The 27,857-nt window shown below is 38.1% G+C and overlaps 1 protein-coding gene across 3 annotated transcripts in view; it reads left to right on the top strand.

Moving 5' to 3' along the window:
• The window catches only part of Not10 (CCR4-NOT transcription complex subunit 10), a 65,477-nt gene that overhangs the window by 26,279 nt on the left and 11,341 nt on the right, over positions 1-27,857 (top strand). For 2 of the 3 annotated variants that reach the window (XM_067760487.1, XM_067760486.1), the window contains exons 3-6: positions 7,817-8,248; positions 9,934-10,043; positions 10,141-10,459; positions 10,512-10,612. In XM_067760487.1, coding sequence (XP_067616588.1) covers positions 7,817-8,248; positions 9,934-10,043; positions 10,141-10,459; positions 10,512-10,612 — 962 coding nt within the window. Of the gene's footprint in view, positions 1-6,911; positions 7,036-7,816; positions 8,249-9,933; positions 10,044-10,140; positions 10,460-10,511; positions 10,613-27,857 lie in introns of those variants that run through there. The other variant, XM_067760489.1, reaches the window with a different exon arrangement.

The following is a 27,857-nucleotide window of genomic DNA, read 5'->3' on the forward strand; positions in this document are numbered from 1 at the left end:
TATGATAATGAAATAAAATACAGATTACAAATAGCCCAACAACGAGCTAGGAAATTAGTCCAAGACACTAAAGAAAAACAAAAAACCAACTATGATAGAAGTAGCTACAGTAAGGAAATAAGTATAGGTGACCTAGTATTAGTTAGAAATGACCCGGGCCATAAGTTAGATAATAAATATAAGGGACAGTATAAAGTAAAGAATATTGATAAAAATAACAATTTCACCCTGATACCACATAGAGTAGAAAATAGTGATAGGAACAATAAAAATAAGGAAATAATAGTCCATAAAAATAGGCTTAAACCAATATAAAACATCTGATGGTAAGTCACTTAATTCACAAAAAAAAATACCTTTTTCTTCACAAAGCATTCCAGTTTACTAATCAAACAAAAATCAGCACAATAGATAAGTAAGAAAGAAAATGTAAAAAAAAAATAATACAAATTCATGTTGGCATCAAGTTACCGTTACTTCATAATAAATTTTTAAACATAAACAGATTTTAAGTGGGTCGACACACTTAAAATTCTGATATGTAAAAACAAATGCCAATAATGATTTTTAATAATCGGGGATTGCCCATATTGCTTTTTTTTTTTTAAATGTATGAAAGCATTTATTTGTCCGTCCTGATGTCACGTTGTTTAAATTTTTCCCAAATTATTAAATAAATTATAAAATTAAAAAATTGCTTCAAATAAATGCTTTCATACATTTAAAAAAAAAAAAATATGGGCAATCCCCGATTATTAAAAATCATACAAACAGACAAAATTGGTTAATTCGTTGTAGTTCTATAAATAGAACGAAAACAGCAACAAAACCAAAGTTTCTTTGAAAACCGCCGTACCAAGCATAGCTTTAACACATAATTGCATACGAAGTATGCAATGTGTAAAAGATTAAAATATGCAAAAAGAAGGCAATTGGGAAAGACTTCACAACAGGCATGACGTAGCTGAATGCGTTTACAACCATTTCAACTATCGTAGGGGTGCGAGTTCGACTCCCACTCCCGGGAGAAAAGGCTTTGAAGAGAGTTACAAGGTATAATCGAAACAGCTGTCGCCTTGTCCGTCCTGATGTCACGTTGTTTAAATTTTTCCCAAATTATTAAATAAATTATAAAATTAAAAAATTGCTTCAAATAAATGCTTTCATACATTTAAAAAAAAAAGCAATATGGGCAATCCCCGATTATTAAAAATCATACAAACAGACAAAATTGGTTAATTCGTTGTAGTTCTATAAATAGAACGAAAACAGCAACAAAACCAAAGTTTCTTTGAAAACCGCCGTACCAAGCATAGCTTTAACACATAATTGCATACGAAGTATGCAATGTGTAAAAGATTAAAATATGCAAAAAGAAGGCAATTGGGAAAGACTTCACAACAGGCATGACGTAGCTGAATGCGTTTACAACCATTTCAACTATCGTAGGGGTGCGAGTTCGACTCCCGCTCCCGGGAGAAAAGGCTTTGAAGAGATTTACAAGGTATAATCGAAACAGCTGTCGCCTTGTCCGTCCTGATGTCACGTTGTTTAAATTTTTCCCAAATTATTAAATAAATTATAAAATTAAAAAATTGCTTCAAATAAATGCTTTCATACATTTAAAAAAAAGCAATATGGGCAATCCCCGATTATTAAAAATCATACAAACAGACAAAATTGGTTAATTCGTTGTAGTTCTATAAATAGAACGAAAACAGCAACAAAACCAAAGTTTCTTTGAAAACCGCCGTACCAAGCATAGCTTTAACACATAATTGCGTACGAAGTATGCAATGTGTAAAAGATTAAAATATGCAAAAAGAAGGGAATTGGGAAAGACTTCACAACAGGCATGACGTAGCTGAATGCGTTTACAACCATTTCAACTATCGTAGGGGTGCGAGTTCGACTCCCACTCCCGGGAGAAAAGGCTTTGAAGAGATTTACAAGGTATAATCGAAACAGCTGTCGCCTTTTCCGTCCTGATGTCACGTTGTTTAAATTTTTCCCAAATTATTAAATAAATTATAAAATTAAAAAATTGCTTCAAATAAATGCTTTCATACATTTAAAAAAAAAGCAATATGGGCAATCCCCGATTATTAAAAATCATACAAACAGACAAAATTGGTTAATTCGTTGTAGTTCTATAAATAGAACGAAAACAGCAACAAAACCAAAGTTTCTTTGAAAACCGCCGTACCAAGCATAGCTTTAACACATAATTGCATACGAAGTATGCAATGTGTAAAAGATTAAAATATGCAAAAAGAAGGCAATCGGGAAAGACTTCACAACAGGCATGACGTAGCTGAATGCGTTTACAACCATTTCAACTATCGTAGGGGTGCGAGTTCGACTCCCACTCCCGGGAGAAAAGGCTTTGAAGAGATTTACAAGGTATAATCGAAACAGCTGTCGCCTTGTCCGTCCTGATGTCACGTTGTTTAAATTTTTCCCAAATTATTAAATAAATTATAAAATTAAAAAATTGCTTCAAATAAATGCTTTCATACATTTAAAAAAAAAAAAGCAACATGGGCAATCCCCGATTATTAAAAATCATACAAACAGACAAAATTGGTTAATTCGTTGTAGTTCTATAAATAGAACGAAAACAGCAACAAAACCAAAGTTTCTTTGAAAACCGCCGTACCAAGCATAGCTTTAACACATAATTGCATACGAAGTATGCAATGTGTAAAAGATTAAAATATGCAAAAAGAAGGCAATTGGCAAAGACTTCACAACAGGCATGACGTAGCTGAATGCGTTTACAACCATTTCAACTATCGTAGGGGTGCGAGTTCGACTCCCACTCCCGGGAGAAAAGGCTTTGAAGAGATTTACAAGGTATAATCGAAACAGCTGTCGCCTTGTCCGTCCTGATGTCACGTTGTTTAAATTTTTCCCAAATTATTAAATAAATTATAAAATTAAAAAATTGCTTCAAATAAATGCTTTCATACATTTAAAAAAAAAAAGCAATATGGGCAATCCCCGATTATTAAAAATCATACAAACAGACAAAATTGGTTAATTCGTTGTAGTTCTATAAATAGAACGAAAACAGCAACAAAACCAAAGTTTCTTTGAAAACCGCCGTACCAAGCATAGCTTTAACACATAATTGCATACGAAGTATGCAATGTGTAAAAGATTAAAATATGCAAAAAGAAGGCAATTGGGAAAGACTTCACAACAGGCATGACGTAGCTGAATGCGTTTACAACCATTTCAACTATCGTAGGGGTGCGAGTTCGACTCCCACTCCCGGGAGAAAAGGCTTTGAAGAGATTTACAAGGTATAATCGAAACAGCTGTCGCCTTGTCCGTCCTGATGTCACGTTGTTTAAATTTTTCCCAAATTATTAAATAAATTATAAAATTAAAAAATTGCTTCAAATAAATGCTTTCATACATTTAAAAAAAAAACCAATATGGGCAATCCCCGATTATTAAAAATCATACAAACAGACAAAATTGGTTAATTCGTTGTAGTTCTATAAATAGAACGAAAACAGCAACAAAACCAAAGTTTCTTTGAAAACCGCCGTACCAAGCATAGATTTAACACATAATTGCATACGAAGTATGCAATGTGTAAAAGATTAAAATATGCAAAAAGAAGGCAATTGGGAAAGACTTCACAACAGGCATGACGTAGCTGAATGCGTTTACAACCATTTCAACTATCGTAGGGGTGCGAGTTCGACTCCCACTCCCGGGAGAAAAGGCTTTGAAGAGATTTACAAGGTATAATCGAAACAGCTGTCGCCTTGTCCGTCCTGATGTCACGTTGTTTAAATTTTTCCCAAATTATTAAATAAATTATAAAACTAAAAAATTGCTTCAAATAAATGCTTTCATACATTTAAAAAAAAAAGCAATATAGGCAATCCCCGATTATTAAAAATCATACAAACAGACAAAATTGGTTAATTCGTTGTAGTTCTATAAATAGAACGAAAACAGCAACAAAGCCAAAGTTTCTTTGAAAACCGCCGTACCAAGCATAGCTTTAACACATAATTGCATACGAAGTATGCAATGTGTAAAAGATTAAAATATGCAAAAAGAAGGCAATTGGGAAAGACTTCACAACAGGCATAACGTAGCTGAATGTGTTTACAACCATTTCAACTATCGTAGGGGTGCGAGTTCGACTCCCACTCCCGGGAGAAAAGGCTTTGAAGAGAGTTACAAGGTATAATCGAAACAGCTGTCGCCTTGTCCGTCCTGATGTCACTTTGTTTAAATTTTTCCCAAATTATTAAATAAATTATAAAATTAAAAAATTGCTTCAAATAAATGCTTTCATACATTTAAAAAAAAAAGCAATATGGGCAATCCCCGATTATTAAAAATCATACAAACAGACAAAATTGGTTAATTCGTTGTAGTTCTATAAATAGAACGAAAACAGCAACAAAACCAAAGTTTCTTTGAAAACCGCCGTACCAAGCATAGCTTTAACACATAATTGCATACGAAGTATGCAATGTGTAAAAGATTAAAATATGCAAAAAGAAGGCAATTGGGAAAGACTTCACAACAGGCATGACGTAGCTGAATGCGTTTACAACCATTTCAACTATCGTAGGGGTGCGAGTTCGACTCCCACTCCCGGGAGAAAAGGCTTTGAAGAGATTTACAAGGTATAATCGAAACAGCTGTCGCCTTGTCCGTCCTGATGTCACGTTGTTTAAATTTTTCCCAAATTATTAAATAAATTATAAAATTAAAAAATTGCTTCAAATAAATGCTTTCATACATTTAAAAAAAAAAACCAATATGGGCAATCCCCGATTATTAAAAATCATACAAACAGACAAAATTGGTTAATTCGTTGTAGTTCTATAAATAGAACGAAAACAGCAACAAAACCAAAGTTTCTTTGAAAACCGCCGTACCAAGCATAGCTTTAACACATAATTGCATACGAAGTATGCAATGTGTAAAAGATTAAAATATGCAAAAAGAAGGCAATTGGGAAAGACTTCACAACAGGCATGACGTAGCTGAATGCGTTTACAACCATTTCAACTATCGTAGGGGTGCGAGTTCGACTCCCACTCCCGGGAGAAAAGGCTTTGAAGAGATTTACAAGGTATAATCGAAACAGCTGTCGCCTTGTCCGTCCTGATGTCACGTTGTTTAAATTTTTCCCAAATTATTAAATAAATTATAAAATTAAAAAATTGCTTCAAATAAATGCTTTCATACATTTAAAAAAAAAGCAATATGGGCAATCCCCGATTATTAAAAATCATACAAACAGACAAAATTGGTTAATTCGTTGTAGTTCTATAAATAGAACGAAAACAGCAACAAAACCAAAGTTTCTTTGAAAACCGCCGTACCAAGCATAGCTTTAACACATAATGGCATACGAAGTATGCAATGTGTAAAAGATTAAAATATGCAAAAAGAAGGCAATTGGGAAAGACTTCACAACAGGCATGACGTAGCTGAATGCGTTTACAACCATTTCAACTATCGTAGGGGTGCGAGTTCGACTCCCACTCCCGGGAGAAAAGGCTTTGAAGAGATTTACAAGGTATAATCGAAACAGCTGTCGCCTTGTCCGTCCTGATGTCACGTTGTTTAAATTTTTCCCAAATTATTAAATGTCAATAACACTTAATACGTAATCATAAACATACAACCATACAAAAAATAAATACAAAAAAGATTTTAGTAAATACGAAAGTCAGCATATTACAAACAAATGCAAACAGAAAATAATGTAAATAAACTCTTTGTTTCCCATATCAAGTAACTGCTATGCAATAAATTATAATATAACCCAAAAACAATTAAAATCCTTTTCTAATTCAAACAAAACTCAAGTGGGCCATTAAGACTCTGAAAAATTCGTATACTCCTTTTTCTTGGATGGTGTGGTACTATGCACGATACCAATTTATGTCAATATGTTTGCACTATTATTCATCATATTCTAATACCCTTATACTGTCTATGCAGACCACCAATATAGTATGCACATTACAATGTTGACCCAAATACATTTCATTTACCCCACACAGCGGGAGTTCAACATCACTCACTAATGCCGACGGCAAGACCCGTATCTAGTTACAATACACTGGCATATTGACGAGCCCGCTAATAGCGTGACCAAGTGTCAATGACAACTCGTCAATACGCCTGCCAAAATATTCACAGTTACAATTGGTAAAAATAGATCGAACTAACCCACCCAGCATTTTTTGAAATTATTAATCATATTAGAGTCTTTTGCGAGTCTCCAGCATGATCAAAATAAGCATATATGCGCTCATTTTCTGATCAGAAAAGACTCCCTCGTCGGGAGAAAATGGTACCCTACGCGCGACTACACTTGGTGAGCCTCTTTTAACCCATATTTCTAATCAGTAATTAGTCTTTTTCGAGTCATATTTACCATCATTTATGAGTCTTGTGGGAATAATTTTTAAGTGTGTTTTAAAGCTTTTGCTTTAATTGACTCCCTCTTATGAGTGAAAAATTATTTATTGAAAAAGCAACAACAAAATGTAAAGCAGACAAAAATTGTTTACTCAATCATATTTCGATCCCCAATGTGATCAATTTGTGATCACTTTACATTTTGTTGTTGCTTTTTCAATAAATCATATTTCACTATAAGAGGGAGTCGATTTCGAGTCTTCTTTTGATCGCAGAATTGATTAAATAGTTTTTAGTCGTCAAAAGGAGTTGAAAATGTTTCATTGTGGTGATTTATACTTTAATCAATCTTCCATATGCTATGTGGGAATATGCTGACTCAGTATGTAAATATTAAGAATGCAATTTATTAGTGTTAGTGTAATTATGTATGTGTAGACTAGACAAATTTGTATAAAAGGGAAGACAATTTTAAATAAAAGACAATTGCTTTGTAACGCTATTCATCAGCGTATCAACAACACTTTCTTTTTCTAAACCAATCATTACACTATCCCCTAGCAGTAATAGGCGAACGAAGCAATTGTCACTATAAGGGCAACGCAAGCTGAGGAATAATCAGTGAGTTTGATTTTAACACGCTATAAGAAAAGTACGCGAGTAATTTAATTGTGAAGTACTACTACCAAAATAGTGTTGTCAGTAAAGAACATTTTGATATACTGAATATTTGAGTTATTAATTCGACAGTTCAGCGATTTGAACGATAACAGAAGGTGCAGGATAATGAAGAATTTCCCTAAATCCGCTATTGGATTGGTCGGAACGCTATGCTAACTATACTTTGACCTCAAGAGAAACTTTAATAATCTTTCTTTATTTTTGAAGCGTTCAACAGTTGGCTGTCTACACCATTCAATATTCAGAAATTGATTGGAAATTCAATCAATATACTGCTTTTAATGGATATTATTTGGAAGAACTTTATTAAGTTTTGCATTGAATTTTTCATTAATGGTTAACTTACCTTACTATTGCAAATTTATTTCGTGGCGATACAAAAAAATTTAGTGAAAATAACCATATATGTAATACTCCTAGTACAATATTCTCGCAATGAGTTTTGTATTCGAAATCAAAAAAAGAGAGCCTACATGATTTTTGTGATAGTTGCAGCATAAGTGCGACAAGCAATAATCAAAATTTAGGTACATTCGATTATTGAATACAAAAACAAAAACATTTAAACAGCAATATATCGGCACTGTGATGTTTGTGAGTGCTCGGAGCCTGTAGTAGCAATATAGAAGTATTACATATATGTTAAATACAATAAAACGTGCGATTTAATTATAAAAATTTATTAAATTTTTCATCATAAAATTCCGACTTCTCTTTTCAGGCCGGACTTGCCACAAGTTCTAGTTCAGTACAGAAATTGTCTGTTAGTCCAATTGCACGATACAATATAGCGGTAATTTACTATCATCGGCACATGTATCAAACTGCTGTGGATATGCTTATTGCTCTTGTCAACCAACTTGATGAGCTGGAACAACAAATCGCAGGTTTGGTTAGTACATTTATGCTACGATTGCTGCTCGTAACCAACCAGCTACGTAAGGCGACCGCGTTTCTAGAAATGTTACAATCACCTGAACATAAGGGCAAACTTAATTTGAGCCGAGATGTGTTGGCGACCGAAGAAACAACGTCTACTGCATTATCACCCCCTTACTCACCCAATCATGAAAACGTGCAACAAGCTTACAAATTTTTAGCTCTACAGACGTATGTTCTCAACCGAAAACCCATTGTAGTGACTGAGGATGGCGTGAGTGCAAATAACTAAAATGTATACCGTCACTCACACCGAAAGTACACCAAGGCATCACCAGAATTTGGACAAGACCGGAAAGTGACAAATATAAGTTCAAATGAGTCCAAGATCATGGTTACAAAAGTTGGTTGTGACCTTATATAATATAATAATAAAATATTTTAGTTTTTATAAAACTCATAAAGTTCAGAATTTTGTGTATATGATATTGGAAACATTGCTATAGCAAATGAAAGCTACAGATCGTGAACAACTTTTTTCATTTTTGATTTTTTCTTTGCATATTTTGTTTTGTTTTGAGAGTTGTTAATTTGCTATTCAAAATTGAAAAAATAAACTACGAATTTTGATGTTGCGTATTTGCCTACGTCATGGCAAATGCGTAGCCGTATAACTTTTTGCTGTTTTGTATAAAAATGCTACATAAATTCATATTTTGTTAGATTGCCCGAGTTTGAATGTGCAACCCTGAAGTAACCTTTTGATAGTTTTTGTTTCGATATGGAAGATGAGTGAAACCCCGACTCTTTTGCTATTTCTCTTCAAAATGCTCCATTCTCTACGATAAAAAGACTGTCCTTACTCGTCCGGAAATGTTTTTTGTATGAAAATTCCGAATAATATTGCTCTGGAAGATTTATTTTAATGTTTTTATTTATTGTTTTTGTTGTAGTTGTTGTTTTGTTACGCTTAGGGTTTTGTTTGGTCTTGCTTTTTTTGCGAACAATTTAACAACAAATCTTCTGACCAAAACCGAATTATTGTGGGTGATCAGCAGTACAAAAATTAATTATAATTTTCTATTTAATTTACACAAAACACCAAAAAATTATACAAGAACGTTGTATATCCAGATCTCGATTCATGAATAATGAAAATTTTTGAAACAGAAAAATTAAAATTGATGATAAAATATTGAAATGCATATCGCTCATTTACTTCAATAGTGTCATAACTCAAAAAACATGACTTTTGAGTTAATAACATATAAGCGTACCCAATATCATGATCTATGTTGTATAAAAAAATCTTTGTGATCAGTTAAAAACTTACCACGTGTTATAAAAATGAAAATAAGCCTTTATATGCGCAACATATGGCAGTTAAAATCTTTGAATGGCTCTCCTGGAAAATTGCGTTCTTTGGGTTATGACACTATTGAAGTAAATGAGCGATGTGTACATATTAAAATCAAAGTGGTATAACAGTTAAGTTGAAATAAAATAAAGTAATCAACTAAACTTAAATAAGACAAGCATCCTACAATTGTCAACCTCACTTACCCAAGGAGAATCCTCTTACGTATATAAATGTCCCAGGGTGTGTTGAAGCCGCAAAATAATAAAAACAATATTGCTAAAGTGCTTTTTGATGTCATGTTGCCTAGAAGGTTTAATATGGTAATATTAAATCGTCCCCGAGATGGTCGAGTTAGTACCTTACTGGTGCTTGCTAACAGAACGTACTAGATCTAAATATGAAATTTTCGAACCAATAGCCATTTGCTATTGTCAATCAGAAAATAAGTTATGTCTGACTGGCCTTAGATCTTACTATGACTTCATAAGAGAGACATAAAACACATCGAAATTTGCATTAACAACTACTTGACTTTCGGCGTGAGTGACTATTGTACGTGCTGTTGAAATTTCTATATATTATTTAATTTATGGCTGTAGTCGGCGGAGTATTCGGCACTTAAAGCGCATCAATATTATATCATGAAGGATTTCCAAATGGCAGCCAAACAGCTGAAAAAAGTTAACGAAATTGAATCAAATAATCATAAGTAAGTTTTACAAAAATATTATTGCAATGTCGGGATCCTCTATTTACATAACGGTCTTTTCTTCTAACCAAAACTTTTTTTTTGCACATTCGAATAGCAACATGTTGAACACTTGCATAGCCAACAATATGGGCGTCATTCATTTACGTGTACGTCATTATGCCATTGCTGCAAAGTTCTTTCAGGATGCTATAACATTCGATAAATGTATATCAGGCAATCTACGTAATGCTTCACTTTATCAAAAGGGCACTGTACGCACTAGTGAAATACTTTATAATTTAGGTGTTGCAATGCTCCACTTGCGTCGTCCCAAAGAAGCCTATAAATGCTTCTATGTGTCCCTAAAAGCATATCATAGTAATCCGCGTTTATGGTTTCGCATATCGGAAGCTTGTATTATGGATCACGAAATGGTATGAACAAAGTATATAGTGCTTAAAATATATGAAATTTTTTTATTTGCAGAAAATGCTGGAGGAAGACCAAAAGCCAATTGTTACATCTGTAGTGAATTCTGGTGGTCGTAAAATGTACTTTTTGAAACCCACTAAAAGTATAACATATTCGTAAGTAAATTTTTCTTATACCTGTTTTGTTATGCTCAGCGTGCTTTGCACACAGAGTATATTAACTTTGATTGGATAACGGTTGGTTGTACAGGTATAAAGGAATCGAGATAGATATAGACTTCTATATATCAAAATCATCAGTGTCGAAAGAAAATTTGATTGAGCCATGTCCGTCCGTCCGTCCGTCTGTCCGTTAGCACGACAACTTGAGTAAATTTTGAGATATTTTCACCAAATTTGGTACACGAGCTTTTCTGGACCCAAATAGATTGGTATTGAAAATGAGCGAAATCGGATGATAACCACGCCCACTTTTTATATATAACATTTGGGAAAACACAAAAACCTGATTATTTAGTAAATAATGCACCTAGAATGTTGAAATTTGACGTGTGGACTGACATTGAGACACCGCCCACTTGTGATGAAATCAATTTTACAAATATTATTAATCATAAATCAAAAATCGTTAAACCTATCGTAAAATTCGGCAGAGAGGTTTCCTTTACTATAAGGAATGCTTTGAAGAAAAATTAACGAAATCGGTTAAGGACCGCGCCCACTTATATATAAAAGGGTCGTGGACGAATAAAATAAGCTATATCTTTGCAAAAAAAAGAGCTCTATATCAATGGTATTTCATTTTCCAAGTGGATTTATAACAATAAATAGGAAAAACTTCAAATTTTAACAAGTAAGGAAGACTAAGTTCGGGTGTAACCAAACATTACATACTCAGCTGAGAGCTTTGGAGACAAAATAAGGGGAAATCACCATTTAGCAAAATGAACCCAGGGTAACCCTGGAATGTGTATCAAATGAAAGGTGTTAATGATTATTTAAAACGTAGTGGGCCTTAGTTCTATAGGTGGACGCCTTTTCGAGATATCACAATAAGGGTGGACCAGGGGTGACTCTAGAATGTGTTTGTACGATATGGGTATCAAATTAAAAGTATTAATGAGGATTTAAAAGGTAGTAGCCCTTAGTTGTATATGTGAAGGCGTTTTCGAGATATCGACCAAAATGTGGACCAGGGTAACCCAGAACATCTTCTGTCGGGTACCGCTAATTTTTTTATATATGTCATACCACGAACAGTATTCCTGCCAAGATTCCAAGGGCTTTTGATTTCGCCCTGCAGAACTTTTTCATTTTCTTCTACTTAATATGGTAGGTGTCACACCCATTTTACAAAGTTTTTTCTAAAGTTTTATTTTGCGTCAATAAACCAATCCAATTACCATGTTTCATCTCTTTTTTCATATTTGGTACAGAATTATGGCATTTTTTTAATTTTTCGTAATTTTCGATATCGGAAAAGTGGGCGTGGTCATAGTCGGATTTCGGCCATATTTTATACCAAGATAAAGTGACTTCAGATAAGTACGTGAGCTAAGTTTAGTTAAGATATATCGTTTTTTGCGCAAGTTATCGTGTTAACGGCCGAGCGGAAGGACAGACGGTCGACTGTGTATAAAAACTGGGCGTGGCTTCAACCGATTTCGCCCATTTTCACAGTTAACAGTTATCGTCACAGAATCTATGTCTCTACCAAATTTCACAAGGATTGGTAAATTTTTGTTCGACTTATGGCATTAAAAGTATTCTAGACGAATTAAACGAAAAAGGGCGGAGTTACGCCCATTTTGAAATTTTCTTTTATCTTTGTATTTTGTTGCACCATATCATTACTGGAGTCGAATGTTGACATAATTTACTTTTATACTGTAAAGATATTACATTTTTTGCTAAAATTTGACTTAAAAAAAGTTTTCTTTAAAAGTGGGCGTGCTCGTCATCCGATTTCACTAAGTTTTATTTAGCACACATATGGTAATAGGAGTAACGTGCCTACCAAATTTCATCATGATATCTTCAACGACTGTCAAAGTACAGCTTGCAAAACTTTTAAATTACCTTCTTTTAAAAGTGGGCGGTGCCACGCCCATTGTCCAACATTTTTCTAATTTTCTATTTTGCGTCATAAGGTCAACGCAAGTTTCATCGCTTTATCCGTCTTTGGTAATGAATTATCGCACTTTTTCGGTTTTTCGAAATTTTCTATATCGAAAAAGTGGGCGTTGTTGTAGTCCGATTTCGTTCATTTTAAATAGCGATCTGAGATGAGCGCCCAGGAACCTACATACCAAATTTCATCAAGATACCTCAAAATTTACTCAAGTTATCGTGTTTACAGACGGACGGACGGACGGACATGGCTAAATGAATTTCTTTTTTCACCCAGATCATTTTGATATATAGAAGTCTATATCTATCTCGATTAGTTTATGCCGTTACGGATTACCGTTATGCGAACAAAGTTAACCCTAGGACTTATACCCAAGTACAGGTGTGGCCAGTAGCTACATTGGAGTGATGTAGCTCCTAAATCGCTAAAGATATTGACTTGAAATTTTTGATCTAGGAAAACGAAGTAAATCTACGTCGATTGGTGTCTTATTTGTCTAGGTCCATGCATTGATGAGATATAAGCTTTCAAAGTTGACACCTACGACTTCTTATACCCGGGTACAGGTGTGGCCAGTAGCTTTTTTTCTCGTTTTTTCTCATTTTTTGAAGGAAAAAAAATTTTATTTATTATTTTCTTTATAAAATATTATTTTATTGATTATTTCTTATAACTAAATATGCAAACAAATTTAAATTATTCAATTGTCTTCATTATTTTCACAAATATTACATGTAAATGTATTTGAAGAATGCTGTATGCATATTGGGCGCTGACATATTCTGCACATGTTACGCGTTCGTCTTCTGTGTTGGTCATGGATGTAGCAGAGAAAACAGCTTCCAACCTGCTGTTTCTTTGGTTTCGCACCAGCAGCTGCAGACGTTGATGGCCTATTGTCAGCACTTCCTTGCAAGGCCGTACTTATGAAACTCGCGACTGCAATTTTTGTGTTGAAGTTCCGCATCACTTGCTGATTCACCGACCGCTCTTCAATTATGGGCATAGACAGTTCCTTGGCGAGCAGGCGAAGAAATCTCTTACGCTTCGCGTTGGTGCATCTGATGTTGGGATTATTCTCATAATATATGATTTACGATGCCAATGCCGTCAAATCAATTATATTGAAGAATAGGGACAACGGCCAACGCTTTGTCATCCTTTGGCAAGTATATTCTCCAAGCAATTGGTCCATCACGTCCACTCCTCCTTTTGTCTTGTTATAAAACTCGATCATTTCTGGTTTGCCGCTTTCGCCAATGTAATCATCGTCATGCATTGATGATAGCAATATAACTGCCTTGTTTTTTTTCGGCACATAGGAGCAAATGGATATGTTGGGCCTAAAACCGAATGTACTTGACCTCTCTGCACGATCTTTGTGTGCCAACATCTCCTTTGGTATGTAGGGCTTATTTTTCCGCAGAGTTCCAACTGCCGTCAAATTCATGGATGACAAGCTTTCCAGTAGATTTAGGGATGTAAAAAAATTGTCCATCGTTATATTTCGGCTCCATGAAAGCGGCTTACTAAATCCTTGACCACGCGTTCACCCTGGTTAGTTTCCCGTCCCGTAGGTGCTTGGCCAGTATATATTTGTCCATGCAGTGGATATGCGTTTTTGGCATCACATACCCACCACACTTTGATGCCATATTTTGCCGATTTCGATGGGATGTATTGCGTGAAACGGGTGCGGCCACGATATGGAAAGAGCTGCTCGTCTACCGTTAGATATTCACTTGGCTTATATGACTGCTCAAAGTTGTAGTTCATCATGGTCCACAGCTCGGATATTGGTGCAGCTTTGTCAGTTACCAAACGTTGTGCCCGTGTGTTGCCATCGTCAAACCTCATAAACCGCAGTATGGCCTGAAAGCGGTTAATGCCCATTGACGCACTATATAATGGACAATTTTCCACCGACCACAAGTCCGCGCACATTCGGCATTGCTGCGGTTAGCGCCAATCATAATAAGCACTCCAATGAACGCATACATTTCGCTCAAAGTAACCTTCTTCCATATTTTTGGTTCCGCCTCTGGATGTTTTGCGTTTAATTCCGCATATGTAGCTTCTGCTTTTTTGTTGGTGTAGCGTACTATAATATTCACCATTTCCGGAGTCATAAAACATTTATATGTATTGACTATTGACATCATAGTAGTTGTTCTTGCGGGCCCACTTCGCTGTCGCAAAATGTTTTGTTGCCTAGTTTGGCGTGCAAGTCGTGGCTGTGAGCTCCATATGGTACTATCACGTGCTACAAATTCAGCTGCACGCAAATTAATCTCCTCAGAATCATCCGCAGCATCGGATTCATCGTCAGATTCTTCGTAATCAGCCTCATCTACCTGGGCATTGTCAATTGTGTAATAAGGGTCTTCTACATCCGATTCAACCACGCCATCTGCTACTGCTACTTGTTCGCTTTTATCCCCTTCAGGGTCGGAAAATATTTCATCATCTGAGATTTAGTCAAGCAGGTTTTTTATGTACTGCTCTTTTTCAGTGTCAGAAATCTATATAAAAATAATTAATTTTTATTCCATTTATGAAATTATATTTGAGTTATTTGTATTTACCTCATATATTGATTCGAAGACAAATATTCCATGTTCCTTCTGCTATCCAACTTCACACTTCAAAAGAACGCTTTACAATGAATATAAACTCGCAAAACTGCCGTTTATATAGCTGCAACCCTTAAGTTTCTGGAAGCATTTCTTACCTGCCAGGTAGTTGGATTATATCAAATGTTGTTTGTCAGCAAATTCTAGCAAGGGTACAATATAATGTCTTCTTCTAAATAATTAAGAGTGCGCGAAAAAGGTTGTATTCTAAAAATTCTAACAACAATAGAAATTATTGACTTCTTAGAAATAACTTAGAATGCGCGCAATTCTTAGAAGCAGGCTACAAATATATGTTTATAACTACTTAAAATGTTCGCAAGACAGTCAGCTACAACATTGCATTAAAAAAAATAACTTGTTTCTCAGAAAAAATGAGAAAAAACGGGTAAAACAGGCTACTGGCCACACCTGTACCCGGGTATAAGAAGTCGTAGTAAAAGTTGGGTATAAGTCCTAGGGTTAATATACTCTGTGAGCTCTGTTCAGCTGAGTATAAAAAATAGGCGTAGCACCGCCCCTTTTATGACTAAGCAATTTTCTATATTTCGGGAGCCATAACTCGAAGAAAAATTAACGGATCGTAATAAAATTGGGTACACAAATTTTCCCTATAGTAGAAAATATTTCTAGTAAAAATAGACGGGATCGGTTAAAGACTACGGCAACTTAGATACAAAACAAGTTTAAAAGGGTCGTAGACTAGAATAATAAGCTATATCTTAGCAAAAAATAGTTTTGAATCAATGATATTTCACTTATCAAGTTTCATCGTAAGAGGAAATGGGGAGACTTTTTTTTAAACGGGTGGTGCCACGTGTTATGTAGAAAAGTAATGTATCTGAAATGAAATGTACAATTTAAAGTCACGCTGAGTATATAATGTTCGGTTCCACCCGAACTTAGACACCTTTACTTGTTTTATGTTTAGCGAATGTCTATTCCGATTCACATTCATATTCTATTTTTTGTTTTCTTTATTTCTATTTATGCCCTTATGGCAATGTATTGCTGCCAATATTTATCTTATTCTTATAAATATTTCTTTTTATTCGTATTCCTCTTTCTTCTTCTGTTGTTGTTGTAGCAGTGCTTCATCCCATCCAATAGGTCTGACCAATCACAAATTGTCGTCAATGTCCTCTAACGGGAGTCCGAGGAAACTGGCTGTTTCAACAGGGGTGGACCATAATGAAAGGGGTGTTAGAGGCGTTGGTTCCACATTACAATTAAAGAGATGGTTGGTGTCATGTGGGGACACAGTGCAAGCAGGACACACATTTTGTATGTCGGGGTTGATTTTGGATAGGTAAGAGTTTAACCTGTTACAGTATCCAGATCGAAGTTGAGCTAGAGTGACTCGTGTTCCCCTAGGGAGCGTGCGTTCCTCTTCTGCAAGTTTGGGGTATTGTTCTTTGAGTACAGGATTCACCGGGCAATTCCTGACATAGAGGTTCGACGCCTGTTTGTGGAGTTCACTGAGGACCTGCTTGTGTTTTTTGGCTTCATACGGCTGTGTTCTCAGTTGCCGCATTTCCTCATAATGCTTACTGAGATGATTCCTTAAGCCCCTGGATGGTGTTGGTTCATCAATCAGATGTCTGTTGGGATGCCCAGGTTTCTAGGTATTCAACAGAAACTGTTTGGTTAGCATTTCATTTCTTTCCCTTATTGGGAGTATTCTCACCTCATTATGTAGATGGTGTTCTGTGGACATAAGGAGACAACCCGTGGCGGTTCAGGGCAGTATTTTGGCAGGCCTGTACCTTCCAGTGGGTAATCTTTAGACTTGGCGACCATATCGGGAACGCGTAGCATGCAATCGGCTGGCCAACTGCTTTGTAAGTGGTAATGAGCGTTTCTTTATCTTTTCCCCAAGTGCTGCCAGCAAGAGATTTGAGGATTTTATTACGGCTCTGGATTTTCGGTGTAATTGCGGCTGCATGCTCACCAAAATTTAGATCCTGATCGAACGTCACACCCAAGATTTTGGGGTGTATGACGGTCGGTAGCGTAGTGTCATTGTAACCCCATTTAATTTGTTGTGTCCCTCCTACAAAATGTCTTTCTCCTTCTATTTCATTTCATCTCCATTTTCTGGAGAGATTGTCTGATAAATTGCATGTCATAGCACCATCTAGGGCTTAATACCAATATAAAACTGCTACAATGTGCTTTTTCCCGGGGACTTCTGATTTGTAGGAGCGGGAATATATACCCGGAAAGCTCCTCGCATCAGCGAATTCTCCTCGAGTTTTATCTGAAGCATCGATCAGCGCATCGTCAATAATAATGAATTGATAATTAAGCAATAAGTACTCTTATTAATTTTGTCTGTATAAATGTAGAAGACAAATTTTGAGGGCTCAAAGCAAAACTTAAATGAGAAAGTATCTCGTCGGGACACAGTATTTAACCGCATTGAACATCTTGAGGACGAAATATTTGTCCTAAAAATAAAATTATCCACAGAAAGTCAAAGAGAAAACAAAGTATTAAAACTTTAAACCTAGAAGCTGGCATCTCCTTTCGGGATGAAGGCACGATATATATTAATGCTCCGGAAGCGCATCAAGAATGCTTCTAAATTATCATAAGTCATCGAGTTCCAAAGACTGCCTACGTAAGTTGCCCAAGGTTTACACCAACTAAGGCATGACTTGGCTGAATGTGTTTGTAACACTTCAATCATCGTAGGAGTGCGGGTTCAAATCCCACTCCCGGGAGAAAAGGCTTTGAAGAGATTTACAAGGTATAATCGAAACAGCTATCGCCTTGTCCGTCTTGATGTCACGTTGTTCAAATTTTTCCCAAATTATTAAATAAATTATAAATGCAAAATTGCTTCAAATAAATGTTTTCATACATTTAAAGCAATAAGGATAATCCCCGCTTAAAAACTCATACACAGATTCTAAATTAGATTTACGAAGAACTTTAACAAAAACGTACTCACAATTTTCTAATTTTTTACGAACGAAAAAGTTTTCTTTGTTATCACGAAAAACTACAACGAACAAGCGAAAAATATTCTCTTTTTTGTGAAGAGCGTCATTAGAAAATCATGTTCTTTATTATTATTTGAAACAATTAATTCAACAGGTATTCTAAGTGTTTGGCCATAAACAAGTTCAGCAGATGAACATTTTGAATCTTCTTTAATTGAAGTTCGTAAACCAAGAAGAATGAACGGCAAACTGGCAGTCCAATGAACCGAGTCGTTTGATGCTATAATTGCTGCTTTTAAAGTTCGATGAAATCTCTCTATCATGCCATTTGCTTGGGGAAGATGTATGGAGATGTATGAATTAAAAGGTTAGTTAATTCCGTAAAAAATTTTGAAGTGAATTGTGAACCTTCATCTACTGTAATATTCAATGGTATACCAAATCGTGGCATATAATTTTGAATAAAATTTTTTAATATAGTATTTGTTTGAAATGTCTTTTAAGTGGATAAGCTTCAGGCCAACGTGAAAATCTGTCAATAATTGTTAAAATATAACAATTTTCATTTGAAACAGGAAGAGGTCCGACAATATCCCTATGAATATGTTCAAAACGACCTGATGGTATTTGAATTTTTCGAATAGGAGATTTAGTATGTCTTGAAATTTTGGATTTTTGACAATTGATTCAAGATGAAGTCCAATAATTAATTTCTTTACGCATGTTAGGCCAATAATATTTATTTTAAACTAATTTTCCAGTTGTTCTTATACTTCGATGTGAGTGAATTTTGTCAAATATAATTCTTCTCATAGAATGTGGCACATAAGGTCTAAAAGGTTGTAGAGAAACATCGCACCATATATTTAAATTAATAACTGGAATATGAATTTCTTTTAAATTATTATTTAAAAATTAAAGTATAAATTACAAAGTATAATATTTTGTTATAATAATTAACACTGTATCAACATTCGCCACAATACAAATAAAAACCGTTCAACCGATTTAAAATTGGGTACATAGATAATGTATCACTTTGACACCAATTTAAAAAACATTAACATTTTATTATGTATGCCAATATTACTATCAAACGAAAACTATTTATGTCGCATTTCAACAAAAATGTTTTAAGGATATCTGCCACCTAGGGTTGCCACCTCACTTTTATATATGTATATTAGAGTGGGTCGATTTATTAACCGATATCGCGCCATAGATTTATCGATAGGATTTGGGCTCAGGAAAAAAAATTTCCACTACGCATACCCAAAAAATAATTTTCGAGCCTGCAAAATTTAAGTTTTTGACTTTTTTCGACCTTGATTTTTAAGGTTTTTTTCATAACCTACTTTGGTCATTTAATAACCAAAAATGGTCGCTAAAAACGACGTCGATAGCATTTTTTTGAAAAAAAATTTTTTTGGGTCGGACAGGGTATACATATTGTAACGAATTTACTGCAAATCCTCTTATTTGCAACCTTCTGCTAAGTTCGAATCACTAAACTGTTGAATAAATAACTCCACTATTCAATAATGCAAAATGGCCTTTAATAAAGTTCTTCACAATATAACGTACTTCACTACTAATGCTCGCCAGGTGGCTTCTTAAATCAAACTGATTGTAGCGCTTCTACTGTTGCTGCCTTTTATACTCTTTGATTTCCTCGTTGCATCTTCTAGGCGCTTCCAGAATCTACTTAGTTACTGCTATAAAATTATAACTACAGATGCACGTGTATAGCTTCTCATATGCGCGTGTATTTGTGAGCGACACTTCCACAATTATAATTGCATACTTTTGGGAGCATCTCAGATAAGATATCTGCATGTGTTTGTGCGTTGCTTCTTCGCTGCGTATACGTACATATGTGTAGACATGACGTGCATCAAGTCACTGCTTAGCATCGTCTTAGAGATGATAGTATCCCTTAGTGCTGCTAATATTCGTTACACTGCCCGCCACCTAAGTCTGATCGTCCCAATCAGACAAATCTCTCGCCAAGAAACCTTCCGAATTATTGTTCTCATCGTACCTGCGTTTCATCTTACTACTCATTATCCTGGATCGTTCCCTCGCACTCTGTTGTTTGGCAAATGAACTACTTCGCAGAGCTTGCGCTTGACGGATTGGCTTCGCATAATCAGTATTGTTCCCACGTTTCACAACAGTGCTGCGAACTACTGCGATTACTGCTGAACCTTTCCTCCAAACTAAAGTTAATTGGTACATCCTGGTTCTCATAACGCTTAACCCTTCTCTGCATATCGATCTTCATGTCATGGTCAACTAAGAAGTCCACTCCCAATATGACTTCATCAATAATCTCCGCCACAATGAATTTGTGTAGAACCATTACCTTCCCAATTAAGTCTTCACATATTACTTCTCCCTGGACTTGGTTATACTGTTGTTGTTGTTGTTGTAGCAATGCTCGCCCCACCTAATAGCCGCGATCGATCACAAATTGTCATCAATATCCTCTAACGGGAGTCCAAGGAAACTTGCCGTTTCAACAGGGGTGGACCATAAGGAAAGGGGTGTTAGAGGCGTTGGTTCCACATTACAATTGAAGAGATGGTTGGTGTCATGTTGGGACACATTGCAAGCGGGGCATACATTTTGTATGTCAGGGTTGATTCTGGATAGGTAAGAGTTTAACCTGTTACAGTATCCAGAACGAAGTTGAGCAAGAGTGACACGCGTTTCCCTGGGGAGTATGCGTTCCTCTTCCGCAAGTTTTGGATAATTTTCGTTAAGTACTGGATTCACCGGGCAATTCCCGGCATAAAGGTCCGACGCCTGTTTATGGAGTTCACCAAGGACCTGCTTGTGTTTTTTCACTTCATACGGCTGGGTTCTCAGGTGCCGTATTTCCTCAAAATGCTTACGGAGATGACTCCTTAAGCCCCTAGGCGGTGCTGGTTCATCAATCAGATGTCTGTTGGGATGCCCAGGTTTCTGGGTATTCAACAGGAACTGTTTGGTCAGCATCTCATTTCTCTCCCTGATGGGGAGTATTCTCGCCTCATTATGCAGATGGTGTTCTGGGGACATAAGAAGACAGCCCGTGGCGATTCTGAGAGCAGTATTTTGGCAGGCCTGTAGTTTCTTCCAGTGGGTGATTTTTAGGCTTGGCGACCATATGGGTGACGCGTAGCACGTAATCGGCTGGCTAATTGCTTTGTATGTAGTCATGAGCGTTTCTTTATCTTTTCCCCAAGTACTGCCAGCGAGGGATTTGAGGATTTTGTTACGGCTCTGAATTCTCGGAACAATTGCGGCTGCGTGCTCGCCAAAATGTAGATCCTGATCAAACGTCACACCCAAGATTTTGGGGTGTCGGACAGTCGGTAGCGTAGTGCCATCGACGTGGATGTTCAAAATGGTCGACATTTGGGGCGTCCATGTTGTAAATAAGGTCGCGGAAGATTTAGTCGGTGATAATGCCAGGTTTCGCGAGGCGAAAAAACTGGAGAGATCAGGGAGGTAGCCGTTTATTTTATTGCATAGCGCATCGATCTTTGGGCCTGGGCCTGTGGCCATTATTGTGCAGTCATCGCCGTAGGAAACGATTGTGACTCCTTCCGGTGGTGAAGGTAGCTTAGATATGTAGAAATTTAACAAAAGTGGGGATAGGACACCACCCTGTGGCACCCCCTGTTTAATTCTCCTTGGTTTTGATGTTTCGTTTCTAAATTGCACCGATGCCTGCCGACCACCCAGATAATTTGCGGTCCACCTTTTAAGACATGGGGGAAGGGTAGACCCTTCCAGGTCCTGCAGTAACGAGCCATGGTTGACCGTATCAAAAGCTTTTGATAGGTCTAGCGCTACGAGTACTGTTCTATGGTGGGGGTATTGATTTAAACCGCAATTTATCTGGGTGCTAATGGCATTCAGCGCGGTGGTAGTGCTATGGAGTTTTCTGAAGCCATGCTGATGAGGGGCTGGCTGCAAATTTGCTGGGAAATAAGGGAGCATAATGGCTTCAAGCGTCTTTGCCACTGGCGATAGGAGAGATATCGGACGATACGACTCACCTATGTTAGCTGGTTTCCCAGGCTTTAGTAGTGGGACCACCTTGGCCATTTTCCATTTCTCAGGTATGACAAAGGTGGAAAGAGACAGATTGAAGACATGTGCTAAATATTTGAACCCCTCTTTCCCTAGGTTTTTAAGCATCGGCATGGCTATGCCGTCTGGGCCCACTGCTTTGGGTGGTTTAGCACGACCAATGGCGTCCTCAACCTCTTTAGCGGTGATGGTGATTGGTGACGCGCTGAATTTGTGTTTATGTGCGCGTCTATTGGCTCTCCGTCTATCTTTGTCGACCGTGAGATGCATTATATATTGTCGGCAGAAAGCGCTCGCGCATTTTTTCACTTTGTCGCCAAAGGCGATGGAAACTTTGTCTTTGTGCTTAGTCGGATTCGATAGGGACTTTACGGTGGACCAAAGTTTACCCACACCGGTAGAGAGGTTACAACCTCTTAGGTGCTCCTCCCATTTCGCCCGCTTGTGTTCATCTACAAGCAATCTGATGCGTTGGTTTATATCCCTTATTTGGGGGTCGCCTGGGTCAAGCTGTCTTATAAGGTCACGTTCTCTCGCTAAGTTTGCGGCCTCCGCCGGGAAGTGGGCCGGATTTCGGGAATTCTCCCGGCGGGAATGAAATGTGCCGAGGCGGATTTAATGACCTTACGGAAGGCACGCTCCCCTTGGCGGGCATCAGTCGGGATAGGGAGGGCAGCTAGGCGGCTGTCTGTAAAGGATTTATATTCTTCCCACTTTCCTTGTTTGAAGTTTATGAAAGTGCGTTTTTCAGTGACGATGAAGTCGGCGTTACGCTCAAGCGAAATAAGTATGGGCAGGTGGTCGGATGCCAATGTTACCATCGGCTGCCAGTTGACGCAGTTTACGAGCTCTGCGCTCACGATTGAGATATCTGGCGAGCTGTGACAGCTTCCTACCATACGTGTGGGGGCGTCTCCGTTTATTGTGCAGAACGTCGTTTCTTCTATTTGATCCGCCAACATCTCACCCCTACTGTCCGCCCGCAAGTTTGAATGCCATAGATCATGATGGGCATTGAAATCGCCTAAGATAATGCGATTGTTGCCAGTGAGTAAGGCCTTGATATTAGGGCGGTATCCACTGGGGCAACAGGTGGCAGGAGGGATGTAGATGTTGATGATTTCTAGGTTTGCATCGCCTGACCGGACAGATAGGCCTTGACGTTCTAAGACATTGTCCCTGCGGTCGATGCCAGGATCAAATATACAATATTGCACAGAGTGGTGTATGATAAACGCGAGACCGCCTCCATTTCCGCTTTCGCGGTCTTTCCTGTGGACGTTATACCCAGAGCAGGTCTGCAATGCAGATCTTGCTGTGAGTTTAGTCTCTTGAATCGCAGCAATGCGGATGTTGTGCCGCTTCATGAAATCGACTATCTCCGTAATCTTCCCAGTTAGTCCATTACAGTTTAACTGCAGAATTCTGAGGTGCATAAGGGGAGACGTCGCCACTCTGGGGGTAAGTGGGTGCGGGGCAGGGGCTGCTGCTCAGCATTGCTTCCGACTCTACAACGAAGATTGTAGTTATGAGTGGTAGCAGCTGTTTGAGTTGTTGGCGCCGTGGGGCGCGAGCAGCAGCGGGTACTTGTTGTGGCTTGCTGAGCAGCGGGGCTGCTGGAAGGTAGTGGGGGGCGCTTAGACGTAGACTACGGGATGCCCTTGGGCGTGAACAGCAAGAAGCCACAAACGATTTATAAAAGTTACGTGGACGTCGGGTTTTGGGATCAAGCCCAGAACAACCTGTCCGATGCAACCATCCCTTGCACGAGACACACTGAACAGAGTATGACCGTCCTAAAAAGATTCTTTTCCGGCAGATGCAGCAAAACCATTTCTCAGGACCGGGGTCAGGAGACGGACCCGGATTGGATTCGATGCCTTCCCGGAGTAAGAGAATATGGAGCAGTCCTGCTGCAAGGAGCTGCTGGGAGGATGACAATTTGTGGGAGGGACGAAACAAATTAGATGGGGTCACACTGAAATGACAGTCCTTGGTCGGGAAAAATCCCGAGTCGCTCCGGTACATAGAACCGACTGCCTTGGGAGGCGACTTGGTTATACTCGCCTGTGACCGTACGCAACCTTGCTCCAGGTAATGGCTTTACTCTCCTATTGACCAAATCAGATCGGATTAAGGAGTGAGATGCGCCCGTATCTACAGTCAGTACACGGTCCTTGCCATCCAGCTTTCCTTTGACGGCAAGACTGCTCGACTTTCTTCCAATTTGCGAGATAGATATCACAGGACATTCAACAGCTGGAGCTAGCTCTCGATCTTTACATCTGGCACGCTTTTGCTCATCTCCTCCAGCTTTGCGTTTACGGCCACCCAAGTTGGAACTACCAGGACCAGTGCTGAAATGACGAGCAATGTGACCTGGGTTACCGCACTTGAAACATTTGATTGCGCCATTATTCCTCTGTTGCGTTCATTTTAAAGCTTCTAAAATTGCGTCTACCCACTCTGGCCTTCCTACTTCTTTGCGTATGTAGCCCGCTTTGTTTCGACGTCCCGCATGCCATTTATAAAGCTCTGAATCTTTACCCTTTCAGTGTATTCCACGGGTGCGTCCGCATTCGCTAAATGTGCTAGCCTTTCAACATCCGGCGCAAACTCTTGCAATGTTTCACCAGGCCTCTGGAAGCGGTTCAGCAACTCCATTTGGGATATCTGTCTCCAATGCTCAGTTCCGTATCGTCTCTCTAGAGCGCCCAGCAATGCTTCATAACAGTTCCGTTCGCCCTCTGGAATGGTTTGTAAAATCTCAGCTGCAGGCCCTTTCAATGCCATGATCAGTGCAGCAACTTTGTCTTCATTCCAGTTGTTCACTGTTGCGGTCTTCTCAAATTGTAGCTTAAAGACCTGGAAAGGAATAGAACCGTCAAAGGATGGTGTTTTTACCTTTGGATTACTCGCTGAAACTGCTGGGCGATTTAGTTGCAACATCCACCTCGGAGTCAATTTTTTTCTCAAACTGTAAAATTTTTGTATCTTGCGCCTCCAACGTCGAGGCAATACGTCCCTGCTCTTCTAGTTGAGCAGAGATCTGTGATGATATCTGTGCTAAAATTTGCGCCGACATTTCGGATATTCGTGCCTATTGTGCTTCAATCTTCGCTGTTATTTCAGATGACATTTTTGCAATACGTGTCTCCTGTGATTCCATCTTGGATGCCATATATGTCTTCTGTTCTTCCATATTGGATGTTATACGGTTGTCCTGGGATTCTAGTTGAGATGCCATATATGTCTTCTGTTCTTCCAGTTGAGATGACATTTGCGACGACATTGATGTTACTGTCGATGTTTGTGCAGATATTGCAGCCAATATCATGTTCAAGTCTGTGCTCGTAACTGTCTGCGATGTTTCATTTTTCTCTTCAATTTTTGTTGTCTCCTCGCCATCAAGAGGAAAGACATACTCTTCCACGTTAAATCCTTCTGCTTCCATTGCCTCTCGTAATCGTGCTTGAAGTTCGATTTTAATGCCGCTTGTATTCAATCCACGGCTCTCCAACTCCTTCTTCAGCTGCTGTATCTTCAATTCACTCCACTTTGCCATGTCCAAGTTGTATTCGCAGTCTTCGGAATTTATTCAACAATTCCTCTTCTGACACCAATTGTAACGAATTTACTGCAAATCCTCTTATTTGCACCCTTCTGCTAAGTTCGAATCACTAAACTGTTGAATAAATAACTCCACTATTCAATAATGCAAAATGGCCTTTATTAAAGTTCTTCACAATATAACGTACGTCACTACTATTGCTCGCCAGGTGGCTTCTTAAATCAAACTGATTGTAGCGCCTCTACTGTTGCTGCCTTTTATACTTTTTGATTTCCTCGTTGCATCTTCTAGGCGCTTCCAGAATTTACTTAGTTACTGCTATAAAATTATAACTACAGATGTACGTGTATAGCTTCTCATATGCACGTGTATTTGTGAGCGCACTTCCACAATTATAATTGCATCTCAGATAAGATATCTGCATGTGTTTGTGCGTTGCTTCTCCGCTGCGTCTACGTACATATGAACATTTTTTAGTAGGTCATGAAAAAACCCTTAAAAATCAGGGTCGAAAAAAGTCAAAAAGATGAAATTTCGCAGGCTCGAAAATTATTTTTTTGGGTATGCGTAGTGGAACTTTTTTTCCCTGAACCCAAATCCTATCGAAAAATCAATGGCGCGATATCGGTTAACTTTCGTCCATACAAATCGACCCACCCTAATGTATATATCTTTAAATATTGGCTACTAGATAAGATAGATAATTTAATTGAGGATTGCACTGCGACCATTTGTCTATTGTGCTCTCATCTCCTTCACAGCACCTCATCAAAGCCGACCTCCCTGATGAACCCTAGCAGTTCACTTGGCTTGAGGGATTTAATGTGGGATTGCTCTGGCCATGGTGACCCCATAGACTTAGCCCTTGCGTCTTGAGATTGCGTCACATTCCAGGAGGATATGGTCCGCCGTTTCCGCCGATCGATCACAAATTCGGCATGTGTTGTTAGATAGTATGCCCAGTTTCTGCATGTGGCTGTTCAGTCTACAATGTCCTGTAAGAATAGCTGTTAGGATTCCTTAGGTTATCTTTCGAGAAGCCTATTATTACCCTATGTAGTAATTGAACGCTCATTTTACTTTTTTAATAAAATATTACAATTTTATATTTTTTTATTTAAAATATTAACCACACACAAAATATTTTATCAATCAATACTAAAATTTTTTTAAAAATATCCAAATAAAAAATGAAAATAAAATTATTGAATAAACTAATGAAATTACAAAGTATATAAAGTTAAAGTAAAATTTATAATGTATTGAAAGGAACCCTACACTCTACATCGAGTCGTGCTATAACCTCCTAACAGTAACTTAGATTGTCTCAGGCCTGGCGTATTGCGCCAGTGTTCTTCTCTCTTTCCCTCTCTTCTACTAATAAATGTCCCCTAAATTCCTGTGGGCCTACTGGCAGGAACGGCTCGGGACCGATGCGTCGTGCCGTTCCTGCCTCTCTGGTAAGACTGTCCGCCTGCTCATTACCCTCAACTCACCCGTGGCCTGGGACCCAGGCCAACAGCACTTCGTTGTGTACTGCTAGTTGGTTTAGCTTTTCTACGCACTCAAGAACCAGTGCTGACTTTATTTCGAACACCGATATTGCCTTGAGTGCGGTCGGAATGTCACTGTGTATGGCGATTGTTTCATTGAGTATCCGCACTCGAGCTTCAGATCAGCGCACTGGCTTAAGGCGAATACTTCCGCTTGTAAAATGCACGGGTATGCTCCCAGAGTTACTGATATCTTGGCTCTGGGTCCGAAGAATCTGACTCCAATTTCTTCTGGCATATTCGAGCCATCAGTGTACCATACGTTGAATGATATCCAGTCTGCTTCCTTCCATGTACTCTTGTCTCCCAATTTTACTTTATACCATTTCTCAAAAACTATCTACCTGAGGATATCAAATCTCGGGATTTGAGAGATTGGGATCTTCTCTCTCAGTTCCTCCATGTTCCGGGACGATATGACTTGCTTTGCTCTAGCCCTCCTTGGCGACATTCACGAGGTTTCGCTTGGCTGACTTCTCCAT

The sequence above is a fragment of the Eurosta solidaginis genome, chromosome 1 (genome assembly GCF_040869045.1).
Source record: "Eurosta solidaginis isolate ZX-2024a chromosome 1, ASM4086904v1, whole genome shotgun sequence".
NCBI lineage: Eukaryota > Metazoa > Arthropoda > Insecta > Diptera > Tephritidae > Eurosta > Eurosta solidaginis.